Raw genomic sequence first — 12,019 nt, forward strand, 5'->3', positions numbered from 1 at the left:
GTTAACACTTTATTGTTTGTTAATGACCTTCCCTTGTGGCTCAGCTGGTAAAGAATTCACCTGCAATGCGGGAGACCTGAGTTAGATGCCTGGGTTGGGAAGATCCCCTGGAGAAAGGAAAGGCTACCCACTCCAGTATTCTGGCCTGGAGAATTCCATGGACTGCATAGTCCATGGCATCGCAAAGAGTTGGACATGACTGAGCGACTTTCACTTTTCAAGAACAAACCATGACTTCTCTAACAATTGATCCCAAATGGCCAGTACTTGATTAATAACTGACAGTCTCCCTAATTTTTGGCCATGCCTCCAACTTAAGACTAACTACAGGAAGCCAAATATGCATCCCTAAGCAGTCACATAAGGAGTTCCCCTTTCTAGTTAGCCCACCTACAGCCTCCAATCATAGCACACCTGAAGCCTTCCTCTCTTTCCACTGCTGTTTCCTACTCTTCTGCCTGCCTTTGAGTCTGTGCACAAGCTCAAGTGATGTCAGCTGAGTCACTTGATGTTGCAAGCACTGAATAAGCAGCCTTCGCCTATTCGCATTTGGTTGATCTTGATCTTTATTTCTGCAAACCCTAATATATTACTTTTGTGTGTGGATCTTTATGTTGTAAAATTTATTCCATATATTAATATGCATAAATGTCATTAGTTTGTTTCTACTGTTATACGGTGTTCAGATCAGATCAGATCAGATCAGTTGCTCAGTCATGTCCGACTCTTTGTGACCCCATGAACTGCAGCACGCCAGGCCTCCCTGTTCATCACCAACTCCCGGAGTTCACTCAAACTCACATCCATTGAGTTGGTGATGCCATCCAGCCATCTCATCCTCTGTCATCCCCTTTTCCTCCTGCCCCCAATCCCTCCCAGCATCAGAGTCTTTTCCAATGAGTCAACTCTTCGCATGAGGTGGCCAAAGTTACTGTATCACATATTATTTCTCTATTTTACTGTTGATGGATATTTGGTCTCTTTGCAGCTTGGGCCTTTTTTGAATAAAGCAGCTATCCAAATTTTTACACGTCACTCAGTGAATATATGCTTATGTGGAACTCTGGGATCTTGGTTAGGTGTATTTAGCTTTAGCAGATACTGCCAAACAGTTCTTCAAGGTGGTTGAATCCATTTGCTCTCCCACAGGCAGTATAATCTGATAGAATTTTATCCTGATATATCTTTTTTATGCTTGGAAGTCTTTTATTGATTTTTTTTTTATGCTGGAGAGTCCTTCTTATCGCAAAAAGAGTTGTATAAATTGAAATTTGATTTAAACAAACTTCTGTGACCATAAGGCTATATTAAAATTTATGTTTTGTACTGTTATCGTTAGCTATTAGTAGTACCCAATTTATCAAAATAACATGTATGATGAATTTGAGAAAACTAATAAACATGAAAAGCAAAACTGTATCGAGAAAACATCACTTGTAAAGATAAAGCATTTAAAAATTAGTTTATGTACCTGTGGATAAATAATCATTGCTAGAAGGAGATAATATGCAGCATCACTTGTTCTTACTTTACATTTTTGTTCATGTTACATGCTGAGAAACTATGTTCACAACAAGTAGGAATCGATACTGTTATAGAATACTCTGATCACAATATCATTCAATTCTCTGAACTATTTTTGAGTAAAAACGTCCCAAGGAGATCAGAGGGTTGCCATGAGCCAGAAGGACCAGATCCTTACTAATTCCTCAGAGATCTTCTCTATCACCGAAGAAGGCAATTTTATTATGTATGTCTCTGGTTCCAGGTAGAGCGTTGGATAAACAAGACCCTTTAATATCCCCGGGAGCAGGTGCTGGTTTCAGCGGCAGGTCAGCCTAGGGTTCCGATCGGCGAGCCGGCATAGAGGACCACGCCCTCCGCCGCCGCGCGGGTCTCCCACAGATCGCGGGCTGCGTGCGCCGCGCAGCGCGGCTCGCCGAGGCCCCCGCTCCCTGGCCACGCCCACTTCCTGCCCCATCCCGGGTCTTTCCAGGTCTCCTCTCCCGGTGAACCGGATGCGCCGTCAGTTTTCTCCTCAGCGTCCTCCGTTGGTTCCTCGCTCCCCGGCGAGGCCGTAGGCATCCACGGGGGCACGGGCAGGGGGCTCCCGGAGGCTGGCCTGGCAGGTATAGGGTGCCGGTAGGAGCTGGGCGCGCACGGTTACCGCGCGTGGAGGAGACACTGCCCTGCGGCGATGGGTGCCAGGGGCGCTCCTTCACGCCGGAGGCAGGCGGGGCGGCGGCCGCGGTATCTCCCCACCGGGAGCTTCCCTTTCCTCCTCCTCCTGCTGCTCCTGTGCATCCAGCTCGGCGGAGGACAGAAGAAAAAGGAGGTAGGACGAATCCCATGGGCATTCCTGGGAGGGCCGGGGCGGGTCCGAGCGGGCGAGCCGCGTTGCTAGGCAGATGGGCCGCCGGGCGTGGGCGATGCTGTTTTTGGGGGTGCTGGCGGAGTCGGCGGGCAGGCCTTTGCGCATGTCCTTTGAGCCCCACAGTTTCAAAAGTGGGGTTGCCATGTCCTTCCTCAGAAAACAACGCCAAGCCCCTCGCTCTTAGGTCACTGCGCGCTTTTGACCCTTAGTTGAAGGCTAAGCTTCGGGGCCCCTGAGTCAGTAAAAAGGGGTGTGTTGGATGTGAAAATACCATTTAGGAATATTTGAAGCCTGCATCGAAGGAACAGTTTGTTCCTTGTGTTCATTATCCCGCGCCCTTCGTTATCCGTTTAGGAGGCAACAGAGCATATTGAGACTGTTTAAAGTTATTCTGTGTTTTATTAAACCCTTGTAAAGCTGTATATTTTTCCTTAGGTTAAATTAACGGTATAATTGTGCCAGTAACCTCACATTATTTAGGTTGCACACATTTGTTTGTGAAATTCAGATCACCTGACCTCAGTCCTAGCCCTCTGATAACTTTGATGAGTGGCTTCTCTGGTGGCTCAGTGGTAAAGAATTCGCCTGTCAGTGCAGGAGCCAGGGGAGGCTCGGTTCGATCCCTGGGTCGGGAAGATTCTCTGGAGGAGGAAATGGCATTTCACTCCGGAATCTTGCTTGGGAAATCCCATGGACGGAGGAGCCTGGTGGGCTTCAGTCGTGGGGTGGCGACAAGAACACAGCACACACGCACAACTTTGACGAGGGCGAGGATTGAAGTAACTGTATTTAAAGTAACTGTCGAGTTATTTGTGAATTTCAGTTGTCCTTGGATAACTTTTACCTTGGATACTCGATCGATAAGGATTAGAAAAAAAAATTATTCGGAAATGTGAGTAAGGTTTCTAATTGTACGTCATTTTAGTGAGAGCGTCTCCTCATATTAATGAGGTTTTTTCAAAATGGTTTTTCCCGGTTAAGTTTTATTTACATACACCTGGGTCTAATTCAGGTTTCAAATGTTACCGGAGCTTTCTTGATAACTGGGTTGAGAGCGTGAAAAAAAATCCTCACACACAAAATAATTCTGGTACTCTTTGCTTGAAACAACTTTGGATTAAAATATTTTCTTCCCTTTAACTTTTTAAATTTTAACATGAAAATAGGCCTTAGCGAAATTCTTGGTGGAATTCTGGATTTTTGGTGAAGAACCACTGTTAACTTAAGACTGTATTTACAAATACAACGATTTTTTCCCCCTACCGCTTGCTATTTATATACATTCTTAGAGTTTTAGATTTCATAGTTTTTCTTGAGAAAAGGAGGAGATTTGAAAAGTAGTTTTTGTGTGGATTACCAAAGCAGAGGGCAATTAAAACGATGAGGAACTCCAGGAAAATTCTAATGATTTGTCTCCTAGAAAGATTTCTGTGAGTATGGTTTCTTTCAGTTGAAAGAAAAAAAAGCCCCAATAGAGGTCTGTAAAGTGCACATCTTCAAAGCATCTTAGCATCTCTAAATATGACTACTTTAACATGTGACAACATGCATTAATTTAGTATAAGTGGCTTCCCTGGTGGCTCAGTTGGTAAAGAGTCTGCCTGCATTGTGGGAAACCTGGGTTCGATCCTTGGGTTGGGAAGATCCCCTGGAGAAGGAAACAGCAACCCACTCCGGTATTCTTGCGGGAATTCTGTGGACAGAGGAGCCTGGTGGCCACAGTCCATGGGGTCACAAAGAGTCAGACATGACTGAGTGACTAACTCTAACTTTCGTAAATTACGAAAATCTGTTTCCATTAAATTCTTTTTATAAAAGGCATTTTAAAAATGCAATATTTTGGAGAAACTTGTTAAGGATTAAAAAAGGATGTCTTCCAAAACTTTTTCTTTCTCTTAAATAGGAGAGTCTAATACTGCTACATGGTGATATTGTAGAATATACATATTTAAGGAAAAGAGCAAAATAACAAATAGCTGAAATTTTAACGCTTTACCAAATGAGCACGAATATTTCTGAAATGTAGTCTAGTTCTCTTTCTGATGCTCAGTTAACAAAACTATGGTCCTAAACAGACATTTCTCCAAAGAAGACATACAGATGGCTAACAAATACATGAAAAGATACTTAATATCGCTCATTCAGATCAGATCAGATCAGTCGCTCAGTCCTGTCCGACTCCTTGCAACCCCATGAATCGCAGCATGCCAGGCCTCCCTGTCCATCACCAACTCCCGGAGTTCACTGAGACTCAAGTCCATCGAGTCAGTGATGCCATCCAGCCATCTCATCCTCTGTCGTCCCCTTCTCCTCCTGCCCCCAATCCCTCCCAGCATCAGAGTATTTTCCAGTGAGTCAGCTCTTCTCATGAGGTGGCCAAAGTACTGGAGTTTCAGCTTTAGCATCATTCCTTCCAAAGAAATCCCAGGGCTGATCTCCTTCACAATGGACTGGTTGGATCTCCTTGCAGTCCAAGAGACTCTCAGGAGTCTTCTCCAACACCACAGTTCAAAAGCATCAATTCTTCGGTGCTCAGCCTTCTTCACAGTCCAACTCTCACATCCATACATGACCACAGGAAAAACCATAGCCTTGACTAGATGAACCTTTGTTGACAAAGTAATGTCTCTGCTTTTGAATATGCTATATAGATTGGTCATAACTTTCCTTCCAAGGAGTAAGCGTCTTTTAATTTCATGGCTGCAGTCACCATCTGTAGTGATTTTGGAGCCCAGAAAAATAAAGTCTGACACTGTTTCCACTGTTTCCCCATCTATTTCCCATGAAGTGATGGGACCAGATGCCATGATCTTCGTTTTCTGAATGTTGAGCTTTAAGCCCACTTTTTCACTCTCTTCTTTCACTTTCATCAAGAGGCTTTTTAGTTCCTCTTCACTTTCTGCCATAAGGGTGGTGTCATCTGCATATCTGAGGTTATTGATATTTCTCCCGGCAGTCTTGATTCCAGCTTGTGTTTCTTCCAGCCCAGCGTTTCTCATGATGTACTGGGCATATAAGTTAAATAAACAGGGTGACAATATACAGCCTTGACGAACTCCTTTTCCTATTTGGAACCAGTCTGTTGTTCCATGTCCAATTCTAACTGTTGCTTCCTGATCTGCATACAAATTTCTCAAGAGGCAGATCAGGTGTTCTGGTATTCCCATCTCTTTCAGAATTGTCCACAGTTTATTGTGATGCACACAGTCAAAGGCTTTGGCATAGTCAATAAAGCAGAAATAGATGTTTTTCTGGAACTCTCTTGCTTTTTCCATGATCCAGCAGATGTTGGCAATTTGGTCTCTGGTTCCTCTGCCTTTTCTAAAACCAGCTTGAACATCAGGAAGTTCACGGTTCACATATTGCTGAAGCCTGGCTTGGAGAATTTTGAGCATTACTTTACTAGCGTGTGAGATGAGTGCAATTGAAATGCAAATCAAAACTACAATGAGATATCACCTCACACCGGTCAGAATGTGCACCATCAAAGTCTACAAACAGTGAATGCTGGCAAGGGTGTGGAGAAAAGGGCACCCTTTTGCACTGTTGGTGGGAATGTAAATTGATACAGCCACTAGAGAAGACAGTATGGAGATTTCTTAAAAAACTAGGAGTAAAACCACCGTATGACCAACCAGTCCCACTCCTAGGCATGCATATACCCTGAGGAAACCAAAATTGAAAAAGACACATGTACCCCAATGTTCATTGCAGTGCTATTTACAAAGCTACAACATGGAAGCAACCTAGATGTCCATTGACAGATGAATGGATTAAGAAGTTGTGGTACATAGACACAGTGGAGTATTACTTAGCCATAAAAAGGAACAACTTTGAGTCAGTTCTAGTGAGGTGGATTAACCTAGAGCCTGTTATACAGAGTGAAGTAAGTCAGAAAGAGAAAGATAAATATCATATACTAATGCATATATATGGAATCTAGAAAAATGGTACTGAAGAATTTATTTTCAGGGCAGCAGTGGAGAAACAGACATAGAGAATAGACTTATGGACATGGGAAGAAAGGAGGAGAGGGTGAGATGTATGGAAGGAGTAACATGGAAACTTAAAATTACCATATATAAAATAGATAGTCAATGGGAGTTTGCTGTATGTCTCAGGGAGCTCAAACAGGGGCTCTATTTCAACCTAGAGGGGTGGGATGGAGGGAGATGGGAGGGAGGTTCAAGAGGGAAGGGACATATACATACCTATGGCTGATTCATGTTGAGGTTTGACAGAAAACAAAATTCTGTAAGGCAATTATCCTATAATTAAAAAAAAATCCAAACGCTGGTCTCTTCAAATACTGAGAGAAAAACATTCTTTATTGGCATTACCGGAAAGTGATTAGTCTCAAGTGTTTTATTTTTCTAGGACTATTACAGTGTTGTTTTGACCATATGTGGTTGGTTGGTTGTTTTTTTGCTGAGATTAGAACCTGATGCGCAGTATGAGATTTGACACCATTGAACCAGAAAAATATAACAGTTGGAACTTAATTTACTACAATAAATACTACTAACATAAGTGCCAGAATATCTGACTTGGCATGGATGGTGTTTTCTTTTGTGCTGGGGAATCCAAATGGAAACCTACAGTTGAACCTAGAATCAGAAACTGGACACTGGGTGCTTTTAAGGAAGTCACATTTATGACAGTAATAGTACCATTATAGGTTTTTAATAGAACCGATGGTGTGGTTAAAGTTCATGCCCTGTCTGATTATTTGATTTCAAATCACTTAACTTCCTGAATTTTAGTTATGTTTCTTAAAAATACAGACATAATACCTACATTTCAGGGTTGTTGGGATTAAATAAGACTAAATTTAAAGTGTTTAGTACAATGCACATAACAAATGATCAGTAATTTGGGTGCTGTAATTATGTGTCCTGATTTAAATGAAAGAGGATAGACATAATGAAATCCTAAAATATGTAACATTTTTTTTGCTAAGTTAACTGACTTTGTAATAACTAAATTATGGTTTATGGAATAAATTGTCTGTTACTTATTTTATTTTGAAACACTGGGAATTCCAAACTCTTACATTGTTTGAGAACTTCCCAAAAGGAGGTTTTTATATCATGGAACAGTTGGTATATTCATGGCTATGTGTGTGTCTATATTTGTATATACTTATTTGTTTAAGAAGACATTTTCATTCACTAAATATAGTTAGCTTTCCTATATTCTTTATTTAAGAATATAGTCAAGAGAAATAAGTGAATAGGGAAAGAAAATCAACTAGAGATTTTTATAGTCCACTTCCTTAGTTACATTGAATACAGTCTTGTTAATTGATTTTTAAATCCTCATGTTAAGTGGTATGGATTTGTGGGAGACTTTAGTTTCTTAATAGTATATCATTTGCATTTCTGGTGTCTCATGGGTTTCCATTATTTTGACAGTTGCTCTGTTTCTTACATTGTTTAATTAGCTTCATTTAGAATTGTTTCAATCTGTAATGACTTCTTCTAATAGTAGAAAAAGAGCTCAAATTCTGTAATATTTCCAGTGGACTTAGTGACTTTGCCACCATCAAAAGTAGCTGCCGTCAGCTCTGCATATCAGTGGATCCTGTATCTGCAGACACAAAGGGCCAGCTGTCGCCCCACCATTTGGTACGATAAAGAGCTTGAGTAGTTTCAGATTTTGGTATCTGCTGGATCTTGGAACTAATTTCCATCAGATCAGTTCAATTCAGTCGCTCAGTCATTTCTCTTTGCGACCCCTTGGACTGCCACACACCAGGCTTCCCTGTCCATCACCAACTCCCAGAGTTTGCTCAAACTCATGTCCATCGAGTCTGATGCCATCCAACCATCTCATGCTCTGTCGTTCCCTTCTCCTGCCCTTAATCTTTCCCAGCATCAGGGTCTTTCCATCAGATACTGAAGGACAACTATAATATATATTATACTTTCTGCAAGGAAAGTGATTAGCTAACAGGCTAGAACATGTAGGTAACAATGAACGTGCAATATGAAACGTTAAGTGACTCATTTTTTTAAGAGAAGTAACATTATTAGTTGCCTCTGAGATAACTTCTGTAAGCACATTTAACACTAAGAAGTATGTACCAGTATCCAGTTACTTTTTAGTGATACAGCCCTGAAATACTTTACTGTCTTAGCAAATGGTAAGGAAAGGATGAAACTAAGCAGTGGATTTCGATTTTACCTTTAACCAGAGAACTTAGGTGGAAGAAATAGCATGTAAATATATGAACACAACTTGAAGAAATGCATAGTAATTATACATTGATATGTATCCACACGTACAGCAGTCATGGTGATGTCAGATTGTTGTGTCATGTAGATTAGATTTTGTGTACGGTAACTCCTTGAAGAGTAATTGGAAATGACAGGTCTTACTTAGTATGGCCAAAACTGCTTGTCAGTAACTGTGAATGTTTCGCCTGCTGCAGTCTCATGGGTAATGGCAGAAGGCACAGGACTCCTGGGTCACAGCTGGACAGTTTATTACAGCAGTAGAATTGCCAGAATATCAGCGTTTGTGCTGGTGACCCAGGCCAGCTGACACCAGGAATGTAAGTTTTGGAGCAGAAGAGAACCTTGAGCTTGTGGACCCAGATCTTTCATAATGGGCAGTAAACATATCTGGCTTCAGCTCTAGAGGAAGACACCATCTTCATTAAAGTAGAAAGTGAACGGACCTGTTGTGTGTTCTGGAAGGGACCCCGTGTCACAAAGTTGTGTGCTGTACAGACATCCTTGAAAAGATACTGTAGAACAGTCAGTGCCTGTGCTTGCAAGTTATGTAGAAACCTGTGACCTGTCTGCTGATGTAAAGGACCGTACCTTTGTCAAAATGAGCACTTGAGGATAGTTTCCTGTGCATAGACACAGCACCTGCACGCTCAGTCCCTTGTAGGTGTTCTTGTCACGTGGAGGACGCGGAGACAGAATGGACAGCAGTGTGAAACTTGACCCACAGATTCATCAGTTGTTTGTTAACTTTTTTTTTTTTTGGCCATATTTACTTGTGCATGTTTTGTTTTGCCTTAAATAGTGAGTTTGGATATAAGAGTGATCAGTATGGCTGTGACTACCTTAAGTAGCCTCCAGGTTTTATTGGTATATTAGACCATGTGAAGAGCCCACTCAATTGGAAAAGACCCTGATGCTGGGAAAGGTTGAAGGCAGGAGAAGGGGGTGACAGAGGATGAGATGGTTGGATGATATCACCCACTCAGTGGACATGGATTTGAGCAAACTCGGGGAGATGGTGAAGGACAGGGAAGCCTGACGTGCTGCAGTCCATGGGGTTGCAAAGAGTCAGACATGACGGAGCAACTGAACAACAGCATGATCCAATCCCACCAGAAAATTTACCTTGGGCTTAGTGTCAGAGTAACGTTTTTCCTACTAGAGGACAGGTAGATCATGAAGCGATACGTATTTGTCATCTAACACTTTGTGTCTCTGTGTGTGTGTGTGTGTGTGTGTGTGTGTACGTGCATGCGTGTACATATGTGGACCAAATAGGTAGTATTTATGTTAATCTCTCTAGTTTTTTTTTTCCTGTCTATTGGCCAGATTCCTGCAGCTTCTCAAATTGAGCATATCTAAAAGGAAATTGTCCACCCTGCCCTCTGCCCATCTGTTTTCTCATTGCTGTTACGTTGTTTTATGGGGAACACATTTTAACCTAATTTTTAAGTAATCAGTTGCCATATATATATATTGGTAGCTCTTATGTTTTGCACACTGTACACAAGGCTGACTTCACATAATTTCTTGCAGAGTTGTACATAGATTTAAGGAGATTTAATATCTTGCAAAATACTACACATAGAGATGTAAAACACAGAAATACTTAGTTTGAATTGGAAAACTTCAAAATAGTATTAAGAAGAATAGAGAGTGTCTTTTTGTTGTTGTAGTAATAGGTACCTGTCTACCTACCTGCCTGGTTGTCCCCTTCAGTTTAATGTCAAAAGGAAAAAGGTCAGTATCAACAGTGAGCTTATATTACAGCATGTTTCACAAATCTGTGATGAGAAGTCCTAACTTAGAAGCATAGCATCCTGAAGCCATTAATGAACTGAAAAAAGTTAAGAAAGAAAGGAAGTATTTTCTAACATATTTATTGTTACTGCATTTTTTTGGTTACTTTTTTTTTTTGGTTACTACGTTTTTGGATGCTTATGTGAAGATACCTATTAATATTTTGATGTTTGAAATTGGAAAAGGAAGTTTCTTTCCCCTGAATGCTACTGAGAGCTCAGCTACCTGTAATGAAAAGGGGGGCACCACACTATAGGTTAGGTAAATTGTGGTATTGATTTTATTTAATGGAACTGTTGTCTGTTTATTTTAGATACGTATTTTTAGAGGTGGCTTAATATTGTTATCAACATGATTTGACTCAACTTTTGTAAAGATTGTGTCCTCTCTGCCCAGAAAGAAGGCAAACCATTGGAAAGTTAGTACATAGGATTTTTGTGGTAAAACTTGAGGTACAAAATTGACTACAAATTGTGAACTCTGCTTACTAATCATATTAAATATTAAATTGAATGAGAAGCCTTCCTGTAATTTAGTGAATTTAACAAACTTGGGAGTTAGAATTAAGGCTTAAATTGTATCAGGACATGAGAAAAATGTCAGTGTAGATAGAAGATGTAATGCCAGGCATTTCACTTAAATTGATTATAATCTTCACAATATCTTGGTGGTTGGGACAGTTTTGTTTGCCTTACCTTTGTCTTTGTTAACAGTATTCCTTGGTTTGATTTAAGTAATAGGAGAAATTGGGACTGTCCCAAGCCCCAAGCAGTCATTTTCATTTGTCGAAGATCATCACGATTATCCAGTACCTTTCTAATTATTGGTTTAGGAGTGAGCATATGATACAGTTATGCAGGGTTTTTGGAAGTTTCCTCCTCCTCCTTTATAAAGGACCCAAGATTGGGGTGGGGGTAATTCTCTCTTCCTGTCTTTGAATGTGTGTATCAGGATGTGATGCTTGAGTTGCTAAACTCATCTTGAACCACGAAAATACAAGCCTTAGATCAAAACCAGTAAGTTCATGATGGCAGAGTAGAAAAGAGGGAAGAGCCAGGGGTACTTGATGGCATGACTTAACTAGCCTTGGAATTGCCCTAACTGTGGACTCCTTGTTGAGTTAACAAGCTTTCTTATTGTTTGTGCTAAGTCACTTCAGTTGTGTCTGACTCTTTGTAACCCTATGGACTGTAGCCTGCCAGGCTCTTCTGTCCATAGGATTCTTCAGGCAAAAATACTGTAGTGGGTTGCTGTGCCCTCCTCCAGGGGATCTTTTCTGGAGGGATTGAAGCAGCTTCTCTTATGTCTCCTGCATTACCACTGGGATGCCTGGGAAGCCCTTCTTATTGTTTACATTTCAAATTGAATTTTCTGATTTTTTGTATTTGAAAGCATTGTACTGAGAAAGGTCATCTTGCATTAAGAATTTTATACGTGACTGTACAACTTGTAAGTTTACAGCCTTGCTCCAAAGAACTCTTTCTACACTATGCTTTAGTCACCTAACAATTACTTTGCTATATGAGTTAGTTATTAAATATTAGTGAAGGACCATTAAGTATATATAGTCATTGCCAGTTGTTGAATATCAGTGGTCAGTATTAGAAGT

At 40.9% G+C, this 12,019-nt stretch overlaps 1 protein-coding gene across 9 annotated transcripts in view; it reads left to right on the top strand.

The window, feature by feature from the left end:
- Positions 1–2,017: 2,017 nt before the first annotated feature.
- Positions 2,018–12,019, top strand: part of TUSC3 (tumor suppressor candidate 3) — a 213,681-nt gene continuing 203,679 nt past the window's right edge. For 3 of the 9 annotated variants that reach the window (XM_055567252.1, XM_055567254.1, XM_055567253.1), the window contains exon 1: positions 2,023–2,335. In XM_055567252.1, the coding sequence (XP_055423227.1) occupies positions 2,198–2,335 (138 nt within the window). In that variant the 5' untranslated portion in view covers positions 2,023–2,197. Of the gene's footprint in view, positions 2,336–3,143; positions 3,267–12,019 lie in introns of those variants that run through there. The other 6 variants (XM_055567246.1, XM_055567248.1, XM_055567251.1 and 3 more) reach the window with 5 other exon arrangements.

The sequence above is a fragment of the Bubalus kerabau genome, chromosome 2 (genome assembly GCF_029407905.1).
Source record: "Bubalus kerabau isolate K-KA32 ecotype Philippines breed swamp buffalo chromosome 2, PCC_UOA_SB_1v2, whole genome shotgun sequence".
NCBI classification, from domain to species: Eukaryota; Metazoa; Chordata; class Mammalia; order Artiodactyla; family Bovidae; genus Bubalus; species Bubalus kerabau.